Genomic DNA, 24,883 nt, shown 5'->3' with positions numbered 1-24,883 from the left:
TTTCTCCCAGAGATATCACTGGACCTTGGTTTTGAAAATTATCACAGGTCTCCTAGTAGAGGAGAAAAGCAGATTGTACATCCTTGGCTAGCAAAGATGCCTGGGTCAAGGGTCTCACATTCCACAGGCTTTTGAATTAGCTGATTTATTTAAAAGTCTTCACAGACCTCCGCTTAATAGGTCTTCACAGGACCTCCATTTTATAGGTCTTCACAGGACCTCCAATTTTAGCATTGTCACAGGACCTCTCTGTTATAAGGCCTCCTTGTATACTACTATTATCTTTTTAAACCATCCCAATATAGAAGGACATACATGTACTTTTGCCTTACTGCACTTTCTACAAATTCAATGTCAAAAACTCAAACTGCTGTAGATGGTTGCAATGGTTTATTTAACCCTCTTCATAGACACACATATCCAAGGTACATACATTGCATGTCCTTACTTCACACACCTAGTGTATCTCTTTTAATTCTGACAGGTGTATAAAATGGACAAATTTTTCAAGAACATTGAATATTTTTGCAAACCTGTATGGTTTTTTTCATAATTGTAATTAGACACACATTTAAACTTAAATCAAATATACCTACCAGGTATACATACCCGGTATTAAGATTAATCAGCTATAATTGTGAATTATTCTGATTCAACACTGTTTGAATGCATATTTTGCTCCATTAGTTAAGAAATATATGAAGTATTGTATATATTATTCCATACAAGCAGACAAGTATATATAGTTAAGGACTTACTTTCTGGACCCGCTCCATGGCTATTCATTATGCTGAATCTGTTATGTTTATTTTACACTGACCTGTCAGAGCTGACTATACAATTTATATATAAAGATCAGAGATTTCCCTTATCGTACATACTTTATCAGTACAAGTTACTTCCATGAATCTGATTGAATTTGACCATATACATACAGCTCAGCATGAAGCTGATAAGTCATTATCTATACTACATTGCATGCATGTATACAATTCATTTACCAGAAGATTATACACAAAAGCATTTTTTTTTTAAATATTTCACAATATATTATTAAGAAGTATTTTAAAAGATATAAATGTAATTGAAATGACAGCAAGCATATTACATAATAACCAAAATTGCAAAGAGTTAGGACCAATAAAGTGGGACAATTTTATTATGTTCATAATTACATGTAACTTTCAAACTGAAAAAAAAATGGGATTTACCTGGTACATAATTTTTTCACCAAATGAATTGAAAATCTGAGATCGTTTAAAAAAAAGTATGCCATTTAGTCTTCCTTATATGCAGCATAGCATACCCAGTAAGCTAGCAGTTTGCTTGTAAAGTACTCGACAATGTACAGTGAAACATTAGTTGAAAGCATTAAAAAAACAATCACAAAAGGATTTTAAAGTTGAAATTTGCATATTTTCTGCCTTAATCCTGACCATTTGAACTATAGCTATAAAGCTCAATACAAATACATATATATAAGGATGGTCCTCCTGAAAAACTATTGACAAAAAAATAACTGTACTCTATCTAGATTTCCAGCAACTTTTTAACAAAAATTAATTTCACTTTATATCTACTTAAAAGTTTAAGTCTGGTGGACTTGCCTGAGTAACATAAGCTGAAGTTTTTTATATATTTTTGATTTTACTAAAGTTTAAATTTCCATCCTTTTTTGATTTTTAGTAGTGTCACTTAATTGCAGTTCTGCAGGTACTTAATAAAGCCTGCATGAAGCTTAAATAATTAAACTATATGAACAACCTGTCCTTGACTATGCAGTTACATGTATATGCATAATTTGCATGCACTTTGTTGCAGTACTGTATTGACTATATACAACTAGTATTTCAGTTGATACACTCCTTGAACATCATTATGACACACCTGCTCCCCCTCTTCACAGCTGATACATACAAAGTATAGCCAATATTATGATATGTCAATTAATACCCATGTAAATATTGATATTAGGACATCAGCTATTGATATTTGGGAAGAACTGTAAAACATAAGGCCTGAGTTATACTAAGTAAGTAAGACAGCCGGCTCATGTAGTAATGTATATAGTGCTATCATGATTATGACAGCTGGGAGTTGGATACACTTACATGCAGTTTAATGCAATAGCATCAGAGATATGATTATCAGCCAGTGTTGATAGACTTGGCAATTAATTGAGAGTTTATAGAAAATATCAGCAAAGATAAATAAAAAATATTTTTAATATAATAAAAAATAAAAAATATTAAAAAGTTCACTTATATAAATGGCACACTTAGTATATATAATATGGAGAATAATCTCAACCCATACACATCTAATAATTGATGTTTAAATATTTATGATTTTAACTAATTTTTCTACCATTAACTACATGCATGTTTAACATGAAAATATAACCTTTTAAACCCTTGTTCCTAACCGAAATATTTAATATAGGTCAAAAGAAATAGTATTGTTATATTATCAATATGTACATTCACCGTACAACTCTACAAATTCAACAGAAGAGTGTATTTAAGTATATTGAATTGAATTGGCCCTGTTTTTAAATTGCTGATTGAAGGTGGGGTTATTGTAAGCGAAATGGGCAAAAATAAACCTGGTGGAGAAAGGTTACTTTACAGAAGTGAATTGAAGCCTTCATCCATGCCCAGAAGGTTATATGCCAAAGCACTACACAAAGTACCGATACTTTTTATTGAAGCTTCAAATGACCACACATGTATGGTAATGGGAGAGCCAAACATTTGTTTTTATTTTTTTTTTAAACACATCTATTATAGATCCTTGACTTTTGTAGAGGCTTTAATTTAACAAGTAAATTGTAATTTGACACAATGTGGTGTTAATTACCAGTTACATAGATGTACCTATACATAGATGTACCTATACGTTGTATTTTTTGCTGCACATTTGAAATTTTATATGCATAAGATGTATATTATGAATGGAATGAAAAAAATGTATATAATTTTTTAAAAATTTAAGTCTGTATATTACATTTTGACACTACAATGTAGATCTAGTAAAAAAAATTAAAGCTGCAGCCACTGGGTATTAAAATCAATTACGGGTAACTAATTAAGTTATTCAATTACATATTGATTATTTGTGAAATATGCTGATAATTGAATATTAAATATCACAAAGATAATTCATCTATCTCAACGTATTAACTCTCGATCTATCAAAAGCACCCTCTTACCCTCCCTAACCAACTTTTAATCTCGACTCAAATGAAGTGTCAGGTTAGGTTAACAATATTAATTTGTAAAATAGTTTTTCTGTTCCTAAAGATTATTCTGACAGGCTGTCATAGATAAAATACTCTGCAATCAATACAGCTAAGTATTCCCCTTTGCAATAATACATTGCCCATCTGTACAATAAACAAATGCCCTGGATTCAACTGTTTGATAGAAATAAAAACATTACTTTTTAAAACCTTGCCACTACTCCTATTTACAATAACCTCTGCATTAAACAGTTAAAATATCAGTATAGACACCCCCCCCCCCCCCACACACTTGCAGAGTGTAATTTTTATGTGAATTAATTGCTGAGAACTCTGTAAATACACTTGTTGAGCATACTACCCCTGATTTCCCTTGGCATTTAACATAATTATTAATTGTTTCTTCATTACTTAGTATTTACACATATGATATTGGGGTTTGGTTTTAACACATGCAACACAATTCTTTTGCATGGTTTGTTCCCCAATCAAAACAGCAACACTCTTAAATCTTATCTATCATTACGTCAAATGAGGTAAACTTACAAAAGGTGTTCAGGAATTTACAGTTCTAAGCCCCAGGCAACAGAATAACAACCTTTCCAAAAAAGTTGATAGTCTCTCTCTCTCTCTCTCTCTCTCTCTCTCTCTCTCTCTCTCTCTCTCTGTGCCGTGATTTACGGAATAAATAAAATCCCCTTTCTGACATTTAACTTGGGGTCTTTAAAATGTTTGGCCCTAATTCTGTTATGGTCATTGACATAAGAGTTTATAACGGCCAAAGCAAAAGTTCCAATATCTAAAGATTAAAATCATCATCTTGTCTTTCATCTTGCACGGTGATACACATAAATAAATTCTGAACTTACTGCTAACTTTTCCTGCGTTTCCGTTCGCTCTGCGCGCCTCCATAGCAAACAGATCCTGGTGTAAATAGACCTCGAAATCTTCTATGCCACCTTGTTTGCACCATACGCTCCGCGATAAAAATATCAGAAGGTTCCCAACTCAGTCAAGCGTGACGCCCTCCAGCCCACGGCCTGACAGCAACTGACCCGAAAAAGAAAACAAACTTTTTAATGGGAAAAATATAGGATAGTAATAAACGCAAAGACGAAGTAAATTTGAAGTGCACTTCAAAATTGAACATCCTAACTTAATTTTATTTTGGTTGTAATTAAGGATGAGTATAATGTACGTACCTCAAATTCGTCTTTTTTTCTGCGACATGGATGCGCGATCACACGATATACAGTCAGCTTGCATAAAGGATAGTTCAACACATTCCTCTTAAAAGAGGTGATATTACATCAGTATTTTTAATTGTACCTTTAAGAATCCTTTAAAAATTATTTTAGATGAAACTTTAACTTCCTCATTCTATGGCGCAGGCATGTTTATGGTTTATGAGTGTATTACGGGGGGCTATCTCCCGTACTGGCTAATACTGGGCCAACCGTGAGCTTATTCTCTTGTTGTTGGACCCAGCCTCATGAAACCTCCAACAAGCCAACACGCGTTTTAGTTTTCAGACTTTAATATAGACTTTACATGAAATATACTTTTACGTGAGTTTGGTATGCATCGGCACCGAAGGTCCGATTCCAACTCCTATAATTTACAATTCAGAATAATATATAATGAACAATGGAATAACACAATAAAGGATTAGCATAATAAAGATGTAAGTAAATCAATTATCAAACAGCTATTGATCGAGTAAATCATGACATTTTACATAAAAGGATTAATAAGATGAAAGATCAAGTGTCAATAAACATAAACAGAGTCGAAATAGATGAAAAGTTTTTGTAACAATTAACACAAAGTCCGAAAAAGTTAATTTACACAATAATTAAAAATACTCCGAGAGATTGAATTTCACACCGTGACAAGTGCATTATCATTTCTTAATAGAACAATTCCGGAATTAAGTATTTGTAGTAATTAATTGAAATTGTAGAGTGATGATAAAAGTGCTCTCTCTCTCTCTCTCTCTCTCTCTCTCTCTCTCTCTCTCTCTCTCTCTCTCTCTCTCTCTCTGTGTATATATATGCGCATTTACAGGCAAATGGTAAACAATGACTGGCAACCACATGTATGTCGGCTTTGCAAAATGCACGGAAACCCTGATTAGTTTCACTGAGGTTACGGCGAGCTGAAAAAAACTGACACTAATAATTATTTGAACTTAAATATTGGAAGCCCAAAATAAGATGTGCGCTAGATTCTCAAAATTGTCGCACTGTAACTTGGAACAGGGTAATCTCAGCGAGATTCGTGGGGACTGAACACACGTCCGTCAAAAATTTTCAGTCTGGACGAATCTCGCTGAGATAAGGAACAGGGGTGTATATATATACATGTACGTCCCTGCTTGTAAATATACTTTTTCATTAAAACGAATATTGATAATAAGTATTGTACTCATAGAATGAGCAATTTTAGTCAAGAATGCAGCTTATTATTTAAGTTGTTCTCATCAGACGACCGATCGACTTAAACATCCATTTTCCTTTTTAAAATGAATTTAATTTTTACAACCGAACCAAATTAAAAGTAAAAATATATATGTCGTATTTTATTTTCAAGTTTGTATTTTTCCCATGCTTAATCTATTTAAGTTATACAATACACTTTTTGCAAGTAATACAATTTAATTTAAAAGTATTTAATATAGATTCAATTTTATTAATGTACATTTCGGTATTGACAGTAAACGCTCCAGATTGAAACACTCATTATCACGTGATGTCGCACGCTTTTCGGTGTATTTATTATAGCATTGAATGATTTATTTTTGACGTCGTCGTGTCAATAACTGCCGTCAGGTGAGCAGACAAATTGAATAACGCGCGTTAGCGCGTTATGATAATTTGTCTGCTCATCTGACGGCAGTTATTGACACGACGACGTCAAAAATAAATCATTTAATGCTTATATTTACATTCCCCTACTGAAGAAACCAATTGTTTACTTAAATAAATCGATATAAAGTGCAGATCACGGAAGGAGTAAATTAGTAACAGCAAGAACAGCTGATTTGTAGAACCGGTTTAAACTGGTTATAACAGAGACATTTGAGATGAGATCGACGAGCCTGAAAATATAATCCATGAAAAGTAACTATTGAAATTTTGGTTTTAACAATAAAGTCAACTGTTTTGTTGAATAATTATAAAACATGGTGTTTTGACAACATTTATGAAATACATTTTTTAACCGATAACATAGAAATCACTGTTTGAGAACTACTTATGTAAATTACTTGTAAATTCATACGCAGTGAATAGGTGTTGCATTTAGAGGCATTTAAACATCACGGAATTTAATGGGAAAACACAGTAGAATGTAAATATAAACAAGAAGTCAACGCGAAATCGTGCACGGCAGCCCAACACGCCAAAAAAAAAAGATCGCTTTATTTTCAATTATTTCCAGATAATTCGAACTCTTAACCAAAGGGCACGCGCTGTAACGCAATACTTACGCGGTTTAGTAAATAACGTTTTTTGTGCGGTTTTTTTGCGCTATAACACGATAATCACGCGTATTTCGCAAGCGATACATCTGGGTAAATTTCGCGTCATATCGTTTTGGTATAAGGCAAATTAAAATGTTAAAAGAACACAACGTGTCATTTTGAATATGTTTAAAAAACAGGAACGAGTGGGAATTTTAAATGTACTTCTATTTTCTTTTTTTTTTCTGAAAAAAAAAATGTACAAAGAAAAGCTTTTTTTCTGTCCAAAGCAATATTAAGACCAAGGAAGCAGAGTACTTTCAAAGAGACATGGAAGCTATCAAAACGTTAAAATACTGCACATCTTTTTGTCTGGTATATATAACAAAACTCGCAAGTGCTGTGCGATTGAACGAGGAAGGTGTTTACGGACGCAGACACATGAAATATTCAATACTAGCATATTGTATTACAACTGGTTCCATTGGGATTTAAACCCCACAAAAAAAACCAAAGTCGGTGATCTTCAAAATTGCAAACCAAGATAAAAATGATTTGAATATTAATTGTAATGGGTCATATACATTTACTGTAGAATCAAATGATTGAAATACAACAAGGAATTACCTGCACATTCAGTTCCATATGCAAAGGTCGTTGATATTATTAAACCGGTTTAGACAGAAATATTACATTACATGAATGGGTAAAACTACATGTAGTAGTCAAGTAAAGAAAATAAATACTATTAAGTTTCATGGACACATGTATGGAGTATTTATAACAGGAATAATTCTATGAGATATTGTGTATTCATACACTACATAAAACAATGTGAAGAACTTGAGGAAACAATTTATAAAATAGAATTTCCAATTTTCTGCAACAGCAGTTCAACAAAGTGTGTGTTTTGTATGCCAATAATTAAAGGCTTGCTTAATAGGTACATGTATACTGTTGTCCTTTCTGATATAATTTATTATTTTTTAAACAAATAAAATATACAAGACAACTATTTTTTTAATTTGTTCAAAAAAATTATATCAGAAAGGACACTTCAACTCTGATTGAAACTTTGAAATAAATGTGAACACTAAAAGAGTACAGGTTTGATGATGTTTATTTCAGTACTTTAAGTCAGTATGTAACATACACACATAAAACACATGGTATACTTATCCACTGCTGGACAGTAAGTCTAAAACACAAACACTTATCTAAAGTCCAATCTCTACCTAGCTTAATTCATCTAATTACTGCTTCTTTATCTTTTCTTACTTGTAACACTAGATAATAGTGATACTGAATTAACAAAAATTATCTATTATAAAAACTTTCATAAATAAACTTCGCTTTTTTATGAATGTATAAATTCATAAATAAACTTCGTTTTTTTTATGAATTTATAAATTGTTGAAATTGCGTTTATGCATCCATGTTAAAACTCTTATTTTTAAATGAAATCTCTTAAAGTGGATGAATTTGAATAATTCTTAAGTAAAAAAAAAATGAATTTACATCTTTGAAACCTGGTAAACATTAGATATACATATCATAAATATATATACTATATAGTCACAGTATATAGCAACAAAATATGTATATAAATTGACTATGGCTTTGAAAATAAAGCTTCTCTCATGTTATTGATGTTTATTAAAAAATTGAAAATAAAAGATGTAAGTTTTCAAAGAAACTACACATTAATTATGCTATACATAAAATGAAATACCATATTAACCCCATTAAACACCCATTGTGTCCTATACCCCCCCCCCCCCCCCACTTCAAGGAAGACATTATTGTTGTATAAATGTAGGTTAAAATTTTTATCAGTCTTATTGGTTGGTAAAATTTTATTTTCAAGGAAAGTTTAGTGTATACATGTATTAGATGTATTTGTAATTCTACCTAGTAATCTACATTATGCCCAGACTAAAAGAACACCACTTGTCACTTAGAAAACCAGATACAGTTTCTTGTTGCAAAGAGAGTTTTAGGGCAATATTATGGTTTAATCATTATCTTCGCCATAACTCCATTGCTCACATGATTCACTGTTTCATTTTTTTTAAAAGAATGCGATGGCATTTTAAAAAGTTCTACAATACTGACAAAAAGGATAAGAGACTCAATGAACAGAACATGAATTTGACAATTCTATTTCTACAAACACACAACATCTTATTGCACAATTTTTCCTATAGAATCTAGATTATTACTTTTATTTCATGAGAGACAGAAAATATTTGGATTTTTTCATTCACCAATACTGTAGTAGCTTTCATTGATGCTGAGCAGATAAAAGTAAAGATGAATTCTAATTTCATGATATTATGAAGTAGATTAACTTCAAAATCAATTGATTGCACACTTGTTTCACACCAGAGAAAAAGAAAGGAAGAGGAACACTTGATCAAAATTGAATGCACCAAAAAAGGGTAAAAATACTGTTTTTGAACAGTTTTACATTTTCATAACAAAACCAACCTACTATAGAAGTTAAAAAAAAAAGAAAAAAAAAAGTTCAATGTCATGGGATCTAAAACTAGTTAACACTAACAGAATTCATCTGATAACAACTGATGTTTAGAAAATAAAACAAGACTTTCAAAATCAAAATATTAAGATAAAAAAAAAATCTGTTTTCATATTCTATGCAGATTAGAGTTTCAGGAGAAAAATGGCATTATAAAGCAATTCACACATCCTCAAAATGTAAATATCTGTATTGATCATAAAACTGAATCAATGAAGTGACCATATGTTAATTATTCCTAGAATCATATAATTCTTTTATCAGTGCAGTCATGACTAGCTAGTTCATAAAAAAATGTCCTTTTAAAAAAACAACATCAAAAGCCTGCAAAGGTCACCATTTTGGTGATGATCACAAACTGTGATAATCATATATGTGTATAATAGGTATGGATACAAAGGGAGACTGTGTAATAATCCTGCACAGTTTCTGTTCTTTTATTCCCTCCCCATATTGTACAGAACCTGTGAAAAAGTTTTTATGACACTAAAACACAATGTGACATGCATTCACTCTAATCTAGCGACCACCAAAAAATAAATAAATATTATGAATGATTTGTACAGCATGATATCAATGGCTCCTAACAAATTGAGAACAAACAAAAATATCATTTCCTTTTACAAAATTAATGTCAGACTGATCATATAAAAAAAAACCACCACTCTGCTTCCATACTTTGTTCAGATTTGTGTCACCTTATGAATGTAATGCTATTTCTAGTAGTTTTTTTTTTCTTTTAACATTAATCCAATTCAATGGCAGTGAAATCCAGACATCCATTTCATACACAAATCAGACCAATCACAACCACTTCTGTGTCCATATGTCTGAATAACTTTCCCTCAAAGAGTTTAATTCTTATTATGCATCCAGCACATTTTCTAGTGTGTCCTTTACAATATCTTCATATCTCCTGCATGCCACATTAAAACCACATGAAATCCACAGAAATCGAACAGATAAAGCACCTATCAGCAGTAACAGTCTTGGGTTCTGTGTGAAACACTAACAGAGAGACAGACAGAAGCACGGTTTTTACACAGTGGAGCAGCTGATATTGCTTGATTTCATGAAGTATGCATGAATGGTTTGGTTTTGATGTTCAGTGTTGCTGCATTGATCATTTTCTATAGACGTCCATATTTTCTCATGTGTGACAAGCTGCGTTTCAAATTCTGAGGTTCCTGTGTGTGGAACCTGTTGTAGAATTTGACTGAAATTTGTTATTGAGTTTATCTTCATTTCAGCTTTGGTTATATTTTTTTTAACAAGGATCATCTATTTCTCCACCAACAAACAAAAATCCCTATCAACAGACAGAGAGGTGTCATGAGGATGTACATGTATTACAACAGCACCTGAGGATTCCCAACAGCAGGAGCAGACAGAGAGAAAGAGAGAGGTGAGAGGGGCACTTGTGTGATAGTTGATCCATGTTCATCCAACACATCTGTCAGCAGAAATAGACCTGGTTAATCCATGTGTTCTCAGATAAAGCTGTGGATTCGGTCAATCCAGGTCTGGGCGGTTTTGGAGTCTGCTGCCAGGAAGTTGTAGATTCTTCTGTTTGTCTTCAGCTAATAAAAAAACAAAACTCCTATTTAGTAGGAAAATAAAAATGATAACAATGTATCATAAAATATACAGTGGAGTTTTTTGAAGCCCAACATTCATATCTCTATCAAATGAATGTATGTACATTTCATGATTACCTCAAAAAAAGCATTTTCATCCGACTTTTTGGGGGCACCCTGTACATTCCGGATTGGCTGTACCGACTGGACGTCAAACAATTCTATGAAGCCCTTACAATTTGTGTCCTCTTCTGAGTCATAGTACCGAAGCTGTCCACAAAGAAATTCAAAATTTTTCATAGCAATCTTCAACAGAAAACTAAACTGGAAAATTACTTAGTACATCAAAGAGCAGTTAGGAAACTTGCTACAATTATTTACTTTCAGGAGTGTTTATCTAATCTAAAACAATACGAGTATTCCTGTCAGATCTGGCAGTAAACTATATGAGTGGTCCCCTGATCAGCTTATACCTGGTGTTTTGTGGCGTCCAGGACGAACCAGCGCTGTTTCCATCCCTTCAGCAGGGCCCCACGCTTGAAGAGGTAGCCTTTGTGCAGACAGCTTTGTTCAGTGTTGGTTGTGGTTGGAGTGTAGGTTGCGTATGTAGGCCCGGTATCCACTGGGAGCTCTTCACCTAAAGGAGTCAAATACATCCAATATAATTCAAGCAGTTCTTAATGCGATTTTACAAGCATGTACATGAGTCACAATAAAATTAAAAGTATTTGATACTATTTCTCCACACAACTTATTATTAAGGGTCAAACTTCTTTGAGTGTTTTTGTTTCATAACAATTTTTTAAGGGTAGAAGTTTTTATCTTACATATAAATGAATTTTCTTCTTTTGAGAAACCATACTAAAATTCTATTTTTGGGTGGAGAAGAAATGCATTACATTATTACTTTATTAAAGTAGTCCGAGTATCGCACTACGTCATAATACGGATTTTACAATATTGGTTCGACTTTAACAAAGCGTTTTTGATACCCGGTATTGATTTTGCTCTACATCGCTGTTGTAAACAATGGCAATAATAAGCAATTAGAACGGTAATATATGTATTCTATGAGAGATAGAAATGATTAATGTTGAGAAACTCGATTCTGTTAATGTAAAATGAAAAACGAAGTTTCTGATTAACCAGGATCTCAGGTATGCTTATATCTTCTTTGTTTTTACCCCCCCCCCCCCCCCCCCCCCCGAATTTTTCTTTTTCTTTTACTAAAACCGGTTTAAATTTAGAGACAGAAGCTATTTCGAGTTTAATCAATCGTCAATTAATTGATGTTTAAATGATATCTAACATTGTTGACAGATCTAGGCAGAAAACTGTAGCAAAATGCGATTTTTACGGATTTTTTCGTCAGGGTCTACTTGGTTTAAAGCTTATAGCGGGAAAAGTAATCCGTCAACATATAATTTATTTTACCAAATCTTTTTTCTAAGATATCAATCTATAGAATAAACACCATGAATTTAAGTTTGAGTCCATAAAATAGTTAAAAAATTACAAAACGCGATACTAGCATTGCATTTTTTGTATTCCATTTTGATACATCAGATCCATAAAGCGTACTCACTTACAAAAATTTGCGCAAAATTATTGATGAGATATGGCTTAAATAAATATTTATACTCTATTTTGTATGTTCAGTTCTAATTTTCCCAAAATTGGTAATTATTTTTAGGAAAAACGGACGTCTGGCAAATTTCATAATTGTCAATAATTTTCGCAAGGGGGTACACCCTTCTGAGAGGTGATAACAAACAAACTAGCATGTAAAGATACATATTTTCTTTTGTATATGTATTGCTAGAATGTATATTTATCATTTAAAGCTTAGCTTTTAATGATTGAGCCCATTTAGTGCCGAGTATAGGACTACCTTAAGCGAGAAGATGAATATGGCTGTAACTTATTTTTGAAGGGATATATTGGGTTTATAACTTACTTTTAAGGGTGGATGTGTCTGATGACCTGGATACATTGGCACTACTGTTGGAGGAGTCTGGGACTAGCTTTAACTTGGTACAGTTTTTGGGTACATGAGATAAACATTTTTCATGACAGTTATAACCACAATCTGTACAATGCATCCCTGTAACAAAGATGGAGATGAAAAATTACATCATGTACTTTATTACTTTGGTATTTTTGGAACTCTAACAAACTGTCCACTTAAACTGAACTGACAATGTCTTCTTATAAGATCGAATACCTGAATTGAATACAGAATGAATTAGGAATTCAATAAAAAATCAATACTTTTAAAAAATAATGAAGACAAATACATGAAATAAAATAAAATTTCAAACTGTAGCAAGACCCATGCATAAATTGAGATAATTTCAAAGTTTTGCCAGGCCCCCTGGCTCCTGGGTTCTAGAATACAAATTTTATTTTACCTGTTTTAAGAAGGCCCCACAACACCTGACCACAATAATCACAGTACGCCGGCGTGGTGTAGGTATATTTCTCAAAGCGATGGGGCTGACTAAACATTTTAGCAGCCTCTCCTAACATTTTCCCTTTCACTAGAATTTCCAGGGTTGATCGCTTGTGTATTGAGCGTCCATGAGATTTCACTATCTGAGTATTAAATGAGAAATTCCTATGAATAGTCTCTCGTTGGCCAGTTGGCAACTCGAGCCTGTCCCACACAGTTTTCCATTTCTGTTGAAAATGTCCAAGGTCAGTCTCTAGTTTGTGTAACTCCTGTGTAAAAAAAACATAAAAGTTACACAATCATTAAAATATCTTTATATCTGGGTTTTTAAAATGATAATGAAGGAAATTTCATATCATTCAACTAGTTGTGATCTTAGAATATTGTTAAATCAAAATGTCAATCAACAAAGGCTTACCAATAACATTTGTCGAAACACATTGGGTAGCTGAATCGACACATTGTCATAACACCCATTGACCATTTTCCTCAGGAGCGGCTGCCCGGAACTGTCCGTTTTTTCCTCCTCGCTGATCTGGATCTCCTTGTTGGTCGTCTCGATTTCATAGGCGGGGCCATGAGCCAGATCCTCCGTCAGGTAGAAATCCCAGATCCTGAGATTGGACAGATTGGAGTACGGACGCAGGACAGAATCCTGATCCGTTGGGCTGTACAGGAAGTTCATGAAGACCGTGGATTTACGGTGGTGCTTCTCAATGTAGTCCCAGATGGACAAGCCCTGATTGGACTGGTACCGCGGGACAAATCCGCCTAAAATAATGATGTTCATTATCATACAAACAAAAAAATTTCCATTGCAAGATTCATTCTTGTGATCAAGATTTCTAATGGCAAAATGTCATTTTTGATATTTTGCAAAATTTTCACATTAATAGGTAATTTGATGTACTGAATACATGCTATAAAAAAATGAAAAATAAATAAAATGACGTAGTCAATGTATAAATCATATCAATGTCTTACCTCAAAATTTACCACCTACATGTGTATTGGAGTCCCTATCAAATATATACATATAAATAAATGAAACATAGTGTTAAAATTTTACCGTCTAGATCTGACTGGTCATGGTTGATTTTTGAGGATCGCCTGTCGTCCATTAACCAGCCTGCCTCTACTCGTTCATACTCATTGTCCATCATAAACGTTCGAAATCGATTGGATACATAGTGGTACGCTATGAACCTCAGGAAGAACTGGTTAAACTCGAAAGACAATGGGAACTGGTGATGAATCTGTTGAAAGGAAAAGAGAATAAATAGTATCACAAAAATACTCTTTTAGAACACAAATTCCAATTAAAATACATACATTACAGTTTATAATTCTAAGCATTAAAGTAAATCGATTAACTTTTACTTCATTTCTTGAATTTTTAAAATAAAAATTCAATTTAAAATCCATGCATTATGGAAAAATAAAACATGAAATAATTTAGGTGTTAAAGAATCTAAATTTAAAATTTTGTGAATTCAAATCACATTGTCCATCTTTATTATCATAATGATTACAATATACCTGATGGACAACATCCAGAAACTGTAGAAACATGGGGGCGAACCCACTGGCTTGATTGGCCACAGTCTGGTTGCTACGGTGAGTAAATCGGTGACCAAACGACAGCCATTCCTTTTCCACTAGACACTTGAATCCCTCAATGGTGCGGTAGTATGGATCTAAGAGCAGCTGTGACACTGACACCACCTGAAGACAGGAAAAGGTTACAAATATGACAAAATGTGCATATAATCAAATTAAAATTGTTTTACAGTAAATTATGCCACGAAAGATGAATATTTAAGAATTAAAAAAAAATAAAAATTCTGGAACGAGATGTATCTTTACTGTATCAAGCCCTAATGGATTTACAATACATTGTATGGATACCATTGGCTTAATACTTAGTGTACATGAAGTATGTTGTACAGTTTATACTGTACATTACGTGTGTTGTACAGATTTTACGGTACATTACCTGTGTTGTACAGATTTTACGGTACATTACCTGTGTTGTACAGATTTTACAGTACATTACGTGTGTTGTACAGATTTTACGGTACACTAACTGTGTTGTACAGATTTTACAGTACATTACGTGTGTTGTATAGATTTTACGGTACACTACCTGTGTTGTACAGATTTTACGATACATTAAGTGTGTTGTACAGATTTTACGGTACACTAACTGTGTTGTACAGATTTTACGGTACATTACCTGTGTTGTACAGATTTTACAGTACATTACCTGTGTTGTACAGATTTTACGGTACACTACCTGTGTTGTACAGATTTTACAGTACATTACGTGTGTTGTACAGATTTTACGGTACATTACCTGTGTTGTACAGATTTTACGGTACACTACCTGTGTTGTACAGATTTTACCGTACATTACCTGTGTTGTACAGATTTTACAGTACATTACCTGTGTTGTACAGTCCCAGCCGTCTTCCAGGCAGATCATGACAGAGGAGCCCTGAACATCTAACAGATCCACTGTGGCCCCAGCTAGCTGCATGATGTTCTGAACCTGAAAATTAAAACACAGGGATACAATAATCAATATTGTACTAAAATTCACATAAAAATCAATATAAAAAAGAAGGAAATACAGCAAGGTTCCTGGAGGTAGAAATGTCCCCATTTTCTCCAAAAAAGTTCTCAAATTCAATACATGTACAAGATTTTGATTAACAGAGATGATATAAACAATGGCCCATTTGACACCCCCCCCCCCCCCCACATTCCCAAGAATTTACCTGCAGTAGCCATTCTGACTCCTCAACAAGCTTTAGGAATCCTGTTTCTTGGGTGAGGGGAGCACTGGGTACACATGCCCTCATTAACTTCTTAAAGCTGGCCTTAACATGTCTAACTTCATAGAAATCCACAGGGATAAAGTCACACTTGGGGAAGGATTCCACTTTGATTCCCTGAAAAAAGATAGCAGAAATGGTTTAGATCAGTTACTGTTTTACATGTAAAAGGCTGTGAATTACTTGAATTAAGATATTTAAGTGCAAAGGGAAACAGTTAACAAGAAATCAATGAATGTTAAATAAAAGTAAGTATATATTGTATACATGTACATGATGTTTTATGTTGGTACATTTCAGAATGGTTTAACATTCATTGAAATTCAATGTTCATTTTAATCAATATTATCCACTATATCCATAACATTGAGAAGTAAATGTTCATAAAAAAAATTCTCTTATTTCTTTGATTGCTACCAAGTACCTGCTAAACCATCTTAATGTGTTCCATCTTTATTACCATAAATCTTTCTTAATTCCATATTGATTTCCTATACAGTATTTGCTACCTATCATACTTTTCCTATCTTATTTGGATGCAACCTTTTACCTTTACATATCAATATGAAGCAACCCAGAACAACCAATGAGTTCTTTTCATGTTTTAACATATATATACCCTTTCCCTCCTTTATCACTTTCATTGCAAATCAGAACAATTATATTGAAAATAAATTTGTAAGCTTTTAAGAAAGTCCCTCACCTTCATCTGTGTCTTCTCCCCCAGCACATAGAGTGCGACTCTCTTTAGACCCTGTACAGAGGTGTGCAGTAGATCGGCCCTATCGTTAACGCCCCCGTTCTGATGTAATGCAGGAGACAGGTGGTCCAGTGTGGCGCTGTTGGAGTTTCCCCGGGGTTTCTCTCGGATACTGCCAATCCGAGAAAATGCTGCAACAAGATCCCCGAGATGTTAGAGATATATACTCCTGCAAACTAAAACCAAGAAATGGCTTTTCCTGGTACTGTTGTACTTGTTAAATAGCAGTCACATTACATTATTCACCTCAATGATTTAAAGCTTTCACTTTGTCAGTTAAGTATTTAATTTGCAATATTTTACATGTTTTTTTCATTATTTACATATTAAATACTTTTTTTTCCTTATAATATATTCTAATGAAAAAATATCAAGTTAATTTTCTGCATTTACATGTAAATGGTGCTAGAAATTCAAAATTGACTAAATTCACACTGATCACATATGTTGACCACCATGAAAAATATAGATACATTTTGTTAAATAATGTTAGTTCAAGAATTAAAAAAAAGGTTTATTTGTCAATCAAATCCTTGAAAATTTAAAACTTTTTGATAACATTCTTAATACATGTAATTCAATATAAACCAATGCAAATATAAGGAAAAGGATAATGTGTACAAATGTTGCACAATTTTCTTTCATTAGTAAAAATATATCATCACCTGGTTTTTAAATATGGGCAAATGTCATTGTACAAAGCAAGCAGAAACATTGCAGACAGAGACAGGACTTTGCTACGAAGGAAAGAAAATACTGTCCTCTAGACCATTACCTTACAGAACTACAGAGAGCATCTTATTCTGAATCACCAAGATGTTTAGCATTCTCTTTTATCTACCCTATTTGTATGCCAAACTACTGTCTTTCATCTAAACCATTCACTTTATCCAAACCCGACCTAAATTCTTGTTCAGGTTCACATTTAATCATATGTATATTGGCATTTAAATATATCTTTTCATTCACAAAAACATTCAACTGCCAACTAGATATCCACTAGTGTCTCCCAATCTACTTTTACTTTGTGTTCATTCAATCATTCCCTTCGAGACTAATTTTAACATATAGTTTTATTAACATGTACAGAATCCAAGTCAAGCAAATGCCAGCTAAAGCTGTAAGCCAAATACAAGAGCATTTTTAAGCCATTAATATTCATACATGGGTTGATTATGTGTAAATGCAATACGTTAATATAAAAATGCTGCTCTTGTTTAATTGCCGAATTAATACTTTATGAGTTTTCACACAAAATTTGAAGAAAAAAAAATCTCACTAGAAAAAACTAGTTTAAATAATTCTGATTGTTGCATTCAAAAACTAAGTTGTGTCAAAAACATCAGAAAACATCATAAAGTGCATGTACAGAGCCCCCTATTGGTGACCCTGCACACTGCCACCTGGTGGTGACACAGCAATGCATGACCTGGATCATACATGCAACATTCAGAGTATATTGGATTTATATACTTGGCCAAGCGTTCCTTAATGTTCGAGTCCGGCGTGGTAAAGTCAAAACTGAAAAGTACACCAACAGTGCTATAGTTTAACATCATGTCTGCAGACAGACGGTGTCAGAATTTATGTTTGTATTTGTTTCCCTATATTTTTCTATAGAGTGCTTTAAAGTGGCAAAAGATAAATGAGTTAACATATCCATAAACCATAGCAAGTGATAAAAACATTATGATTCTAGTAAAAAATAATTACAGGCAACATGATATGCATCATTTGCTAAGAGAGAATTTAAACCCGGTACTTTTAGTCAATTTTATACTCTCTGACCAAGGCATAGATGATATGAAACTATCCAAAATTGCACTGCATGCATTGTTCGTGTTGTTTACATAGCCATGCACATGAATATTTACCAAACTCTAAAAATGAATTCAAAGTATTTAAATAAAACATACACATAACATTATGTGGAAAAAATAAAGGAATTTATCTTGTTAACAAAATTTACAAATTTTATCATCAGAGAAAAAAGGAAGGAAACACTTCTCATTCCTTTGAACATCCTTTGGACTTAATATTAAGTATCAAATTTGAAATGTGAAATTGAAAATATTGATAGCTGCAAATTTGCTCTCCTTCAGTTTAAAAGCAGACATGTGCATTGGCAATCAAAACAAAAGGAGCCCATCAATTGGCCTCAGAATCTGTGATGAAAATTCAAAATGCATCAACATGCCAGGGTGAGAGGTAAATAATAAACCTACGGTTGGGGGAGCTTCGCGCCCCACCCTGCCGAAATATGTTGACAGCCCGTAAAAACAGGCTGCTTCTGCCGGTGACCGGGTTAGACTCGGCAATGGAGAACACAGAGTCACGAAAAGCTGACAAAACAAGTGACAGGGAGTCAAAATAACAGAACATAAAACATCGTGTTCACACAAACTAAATTTAAACTTGAACATTCCATGTATAAACTTCTTTGATACAGCGGAGTAAAGTGATTGAAAGTAAGTTAATAAGGGCAGACTGGTTATAGTGCTGTGATTTTTTTCTCTCTGTTTTCATATTTTGTTTGTAATAGCCAAGAACAGTGAAAAGCATTTACGGTAGCTCTTCATTTATCATTGGTAGATACTACCAGTATATCTTGTCAAGAGAAAACTACAAATTCTAAATCTCAATCTACCTTACTACAACTCCCCCTTTATCTTTGTGCTGAACATATATTTGTGAGCACATTTCTATTGCTTATCACTTAGCAAACACTTTTTAAAAAATGAAAGAACTACATCAAAAGATAATCTGCCATAATGCTACTAACATCTGTAAAAATAAACAAACTACTTTTGCTTCAAAAAATTATCTTCAATCAGAGTTAATCCTCATCAATATTGAAGGGTTCTACATTTCCTTCCTATTTCCTAATATTTACTAGTTATGTTTTTATTATGAAATTTTTATCCTTTTCACAATGTCAAGTTTAAGGAGAGGAGTTAGGAAAAAAAAAATGGGGGAAAAAGGTCACACATGGTTATTTTGCAAATCTGATCTGAAAGAAATAATTAATCATCTACCTATGAACAAAATCACCAAGTAAAATGACAGAACTTAGGAAACTAAACCCCAAAGTTTACTAAAGTTACAAATGGAACAGCTAGAGACAGTGCCATATACAGAGTTATCTTACCTGCTTTCACTAAGCACAAACCAATATACATATATAAAAACATTTAACTCTTATTTACAGATACAAAATAACATAAAAATGTAATTATCAAAGTGTTTAAAGACAATGTCATGTAATAAATAGGACATCCCATTAAAGCTTAAAAATTTTTTAAGGGGGTTTCCGTAACACAACAATTCTACTGAAATATCACACAGAGTGAAACTTTCATTTTTTTTTCATCTGTATTATTATTTTCTCCATCTACCATTTAATATACCCGTACAATATGTATGCTAACAAAACACATGCAAAACAGTGTCCCCAGCAATTCTTGTTTTGAAAAAATCTTTAAATTCATTTTTTTTTTAAAATGCCTGTAGTGTAATATCTATGTAGTTGACTACATATCCCACTCTGATAAGAACCCATGCAGTAGCAATATTAGCGTGTATACACCACACAAGTTAGAACACTTAATGGGCGTCAAATGCAGTCTATCTACAGTACAGATGCTCATAAATATGGTAAATGATTGTCCAAGAAAAAAATCATAAAATCTCTCCAAGTACCTAATGTCCTATCCTAGGATTACATTTATTAAAAGCGACATCACATATTAGGAATGTACAGGTTATGTTTTAAATAAAGAGCAATCCATGTGTAAAACGATAGAACTCAGAAGGACAGGTTTATACAACAATGTCCCTTCAGTTACTAGTACACACTATGAGGACAGACCGTTAACAAAACAAACCTGTACATCACAAAGGGAATACAATGGTGTACCTACTTTTCTGTACAAAAATATTTGCAATTTTCATACATTATGGAATGTGCATACATGTATATGTACATGTAATATAAAGATTCACATTAATGTACATACATGTAGATATTGAAAACATTTATTAATCATGAATAGGTACGACCTACATGTATATCAGCGTGATACTTACAGGAGCTCTTTGGGTTGTTGATATTACGCATGCTCCCTGTGGCGGGGTGGGACCGCCGCACCACCTCGGGGGTTTCTGGGAGAATATCCTGAACTCCACTGAGCATGAGCGAGTCTAGGCTGGTGAGCGAGTCACTATAGGAGGGCTTGTAGGACTTGGTGCTGTTTGGTGTGGCGGACACAATACAAGAGAAGTATCGCTCCTGATGCAGCGTGGCAGAGATTTCACCAGTTGATGTACCTAAAGAAATCACAGTTTTCAAACCAAAGAAGAAGTTGGATTCATTGTTTATTGCTTTCTTCAATACAAATCTTGTTTCTGACAGAAACATGAGTTAAAAAATTTTTTATAGTCTGGTTTTCTAATATATTTGCTCCGCGTTTAGGAAATACATTTGAAAAAATTATAGATTAAACTTATCAGGCATCTGCGCTATCTTTTTTGGCTATGTTCTTCAAAAAGTCTCAAAAACATTCAAAGAAACTTTCTATAGTTGCAATCAAACCTGTTGTAGGATCAGATTTCAACATGCCCATCAGACCACGACCATGAAAACCACTGGCCCTAAGTAGGAGAGCCTTGGTCCGAGGATGCCGCCACGTCACAACAGGAAATCTGAAAATAATTATGCAACCCAAATCTTAATGGATTAAAATCATTTGTAATAAAGAAATTTTGAATATTTTCATTGAATCTTCAGTTGCTGCCCCAAAAATCTGTACTTTTTCCTTTCGTAATCATTACCTGTACTGCCTATGCGTCCGTGCAAATTTCCTAATGCTGTCATCTGGGAAGTTGGCAGGAACAACCAGAAGGGCAGGATAACTGAAATTTAATGACAAAGTAATTAACCTGTATGAGTTTCTAGATTCAAAGAAGGAAGCATTTTTTCAATTTGATTTTGTTTTCTCATAACTTTACCTGTACCCGGTGTCAATATATTCAGAACTGGGGCATTACCTTTTGGACACAGAGAAGTTGGAGTTGATCGTGGAGACTCGGAATTGTTCCGTAGATTTCCCTCTCACGGTCCCGTCTGAAGGATCTCCGAATCCCTGCCGTATGTAGTCCTGGTAACCAGGTCGCTCCATTAACTTCTCGATGACTTTGGGGTCAGACAACCAACTTCGCCCAAACTCTCCCTCATCAATTACTGTAATAAAGGCAATGTGACAGATAAAGGATTCTAAAAATATTGACTTGCAATATATCTACGAGGGTCAATCAAAAAATACGAAGACTTTTGTCATAGCTATGTTACTTAATGTCATATCATTACTAAATTTGGTAGACATAATTAAGCAATAGTTTCAGACAATTTGCAAGAAAAAAAGTTCATAAATTTCTTTATTTCTTAGAATTATTTAGAATTAAATCCTGCAAAAATAAGGTCACGGCGCAGGGTCAAAATTTATGTTATGTCAACAATAAACCATATAATGTTGAAAGTATTATCTCTATAAATTTAGCTTAAAACCAAATTATATCAAAACTTCAAATTTAGTATAGTCATGGTATTTTATGTACCAAATAATGACGGGATATATTGTGTTGTCGAACAGATATTAGTAACTAAATTCAGATAGTCCTCTTTAGAATTGACTAAAAACATCGACGTCGCCTGACGTCACGGCGCAACGAGAAGTACAAATAAAATGGATTTAACTCAGGAAAAAGCCGATACAAGCTGTGAAAATGCTCAATGGTGCAAAAAATAAGTCAACAACTATTTGCAAGTTTGTGTTTAACTGTAATACATTTTGTGGGGGTGGTGGTCATTGTATTTTGATTATGAAACAGTCCGAAAGAGAGTAGAATATCTGTAAATATTTGGTCATAAAAGAAGTGACGTCAACCAACGTTCAGGGTTATCCTTACTGTAAACTAAGATATACACGGTTAGAAAATGAAAACATTGAAGAACTAACTTATGATTCTCGAGCAAATGTTTGCAAATAAGATGTTAAGTGGTTCATTGCCATTTTAAATTGTAAGAAGAAAGGCACAAGAGACTAAGCGTGATATAAAGATGGGGTTTATCTATAAACTGTGCGTGTTTAATCTTGACGTCATGTTTTGAATGTTACCGTGCGCCGTGGTGACAAAACATGTTGTTTTTAAAAAGGGGTAACAAAAATACCGTTTCATCAAATGGACTAAAACTTCGCATATCAATAACATAAGTGTTGGTGCACAGATTAATCTGTTAAGTATGACTTTCATGAAAAATATACGATAGACAGCCGCATTGTCTTCGTATTTTTTGATTGACCCTCGTATTTTGTTATTTCATGTGTCCATTTAACATATCAGAATTTTTGATAAATTGAGATATATCTTGTCTTCTTTGTTAACTTTTGACAGATTAATAATTCAAGAACTGATACACACTTGAGAGGTCATCCAAGGCTTCACTGGCAGGTCTGTCTGATTCACTGTCTGAGCCTGCAGAAGATCGTGGTGACATGCTACGTCGACTCATTGGGGGAGTAGGCAGTACATATTTCCTCTTGGGTGCTTTCTGTTTTGCTATCCCTGCCTTCCTTGCTGTTCTCATAATTGTCTTTTTGGCAAAGTTTCTAAAATAAAATGGTGATTTTACAAACTTTTCTTGATAAACAAAACATATGTCTTGCAAATTGTGTGTATAAGGAACTAATGACTAACTTGAGAGAGGCATTCTTTTCTATAGGTTTTAGCATGGCACTTGGTTGGGGTACTGCTTGTCCACAGAATGCAAATGTCATGAACACGGTTGTTGGACTGCGATATTTGGTAGACAGCTTACGGAAAGCCTCCACATCATCAGGACTTACTTCCTCGTCAAATGCGATCTTCATCAGCTGATTCATTAAAAAGTAAATGACCACCTCATTATAAGGTTATTCCTGTCATCAGAAAACTAAAAACATTTTATAACATATTTTCAAGTGAAAAAGTAAGTGAAGTTTAGATCAAACATCTATTTCCTTACATTTCTGATAATTATATCTGACCAATGGAAACAAAAACATAAAAAGAGCCTTGTTAATCCATTCATGATTTTATAAATGTCTGAAATAGGCATTTCATATTTCCCATCTATATGCATATCTAAGATTTTTTTGTCTACAAGTAGTTCATCCTTTTAATTCTTCCTAAACACACCTGAAATATGCAGGCCCTGAGCTGGAGCCCCTCCTTGGGGAGCTGGTCTATGTGTGGTGTGTACTGTAGTTTGACTAGTTTCTCTTTTGTGAGGGTGGAGATGGGGAACGATCGGATCACTATCTGCTCACAGGCTGCAAAACAGACACACATAAACATACATGTACACACATAAACATACACACATAAACATACACCAAAAGCTACTACTAGTTAACACATAAGGTGACATAGAAATGAAATTCAGGTTCTCAGGCAAAATTTAAAAAAATAAATGAAGGGCCTACGTTTAATCTTTTTATATCTTTTGATATTCTAACTTCTTCAATGAACCTTTCAATCATATAAAATGTTCATGTAACAGGATGGACATAATTTTATAATATTAAGATTCATAATATCAATGTTATATTTTGCTGTCCAATGGCCAGGAGCTAATTTAAGGCAGTACTGTATCTTAGCTACTGTATAAAGCTAATCTTATCTAATTGATAACAAGAGAATTCATAGCTAATCTGAAAGCTGATTGATTCAATTCATGTACAAGAACATGATTCTTACCGAGAGGATCACAAGGAGTGCCTTTGAAGATGATTCTGTAGTTGGTGAGGGATATAGCGCCCTCTGCGGGTAGGAGTGTGGGACCCCCCATGTTCCCTCCCAGCCCCTCCTCCCGACCATCAGGCAGCAGGTACACCCTTAGGCCATCTATCACAACCTCCTCCCCTGGTAACAGGGTCGGCTTCAAAATCTTGGGCTGAAAAAAAAAGACCATTGTTTA

The 24,883-nt window shown here is 33.6% G+C and overlaps 2 protein-coding genes across 8 annotated transcripts in view; both read right to left on the bottom strand.

The window, feature by feature from the left end:
* LOC105342681 (1-phosphatidylinositol 4,5-bisphosphate phosphodiesterase delta-1) overlaps positions 1-4,291 on the bottom strand; it is a 31,244-nt gene extending 26,953 nt beyond the window's left edge. The window contains exon 1 of one of the 2 annotated variants that reach the window (XM_034469893.2): positions 4,111-4,291. In XM_034469893.2, the coding sequence (XP_034325784.2) occupies positions 4,111-4,153 (43 nt within the window). In that variant the 5' untranslated portion in view covers positions 4,154-4,291. Of the gene's footprint in view, positions 1-758; positions 847-4,110 lie in introns of those variants that run through there. The other variant, XM_034469903.2, reaches the window with a different exon arrangement.
* Positions 4,292-7,806: 3,515 nt separating this feature from the next.
* The window catches only part of LOC105342685 (myotubularin-related protein 13), a 41,947-nt gene continuing 24,870 nt past the window's right edge, over positions 7,807-24,883 (bottom strand). For 2 of the 6 annotated variants that reach the window (XM_020073089.3, XM_011449704.4), the window contains 21 exons: positions 24,664-24,859; positions 24,103-24,236; positions 23,623-23,798; positions 23,347-23,534; positions 21,916-22,108; positions 21,700-21,780; positions 21,461-21,570; positions 20,956-21,195; positions 19,095-19,211; positions 18,343-18,390; positions 16,813-17,000; positions 16,053-16,226; positions 15,719-15,823; positions 14,812-14,997; positions 14,342-14,528; positions 13,691-14,043; positions 13,232-13,541; positions 12,778-12,924; positions 11,294-11,457; positions 10,959-11,090; positions 7,807-10,823 (listed from right to left, as the gene is read on the bottom strand). In XM_020073089.3, the coding sequence (XP_019928648.3) occupies positions 10,734-10,823; positions 10,959-11,090; positions 11,294-11,457; positions 12,778-12,924; positions 13,232-13,541; positions 13,691-14,043; positions 14,342-14,528; positions 14,812-14,997; positions 15,719-15,823; positions 16,053-16,226; positions 16,813-17,000; positions 18,343-18,390; positions 19,095-19,211; positions 20,956-21,195; positions 21,461-21,570; positions 21,700-21,780; positions 21,916-22,108; positions 23,347-23,534; positions 23,623-23,798; positions 24,103-24,236; positions 24,664-24,859 (3,519 nt within the window). In that variant the 3' untranslated portion in view covers positions 7,807-10,733. The remainder of the gene's footprint in view (positions 10,824-10,958; positions 11,091-11,293; positions 11,458-12,777; positions 12,925-13,231; positions 13,542-13,690; positions 14,044-14,341; positions 14,529-14,811; positions 14,998-15,718; positions 15,824-16,052; positions 16,227-16,812; positions 17,001-18,342; positions 18,391-19,094; positions 19,212-20,955; positions 21,196-21,460; positions 21,571-21,699; positions 21,781-21,915; positions 22,109-23,346; positions 23,535-23,622; positions 23,799-24,102; positions 24,237-24,663; positions 24,860-24,883) is intronic. The other 4 variants (XM_020073091.3, XM_066084596.1, XM_020073090.3 and 1 more) reach the window with 3 other exon arrangements.

Source organism: Magallana gigas, chromosome 5, assembly GCF_963853765.1.
Source record: "Magallana gigas chromosome 5, xbMagGiga1.1, whole genome shotgun sequence".
NCBI lineage: Eukaryota > Metazoa > Mollusca > Bivalvia > Ostreida > Ostreidae > Magallana > Magallana gigas.
Note: the sequence above shows the minus strand (reverse complement) of the source record. Positions and strands in the feature narration are given on the sequence as shown.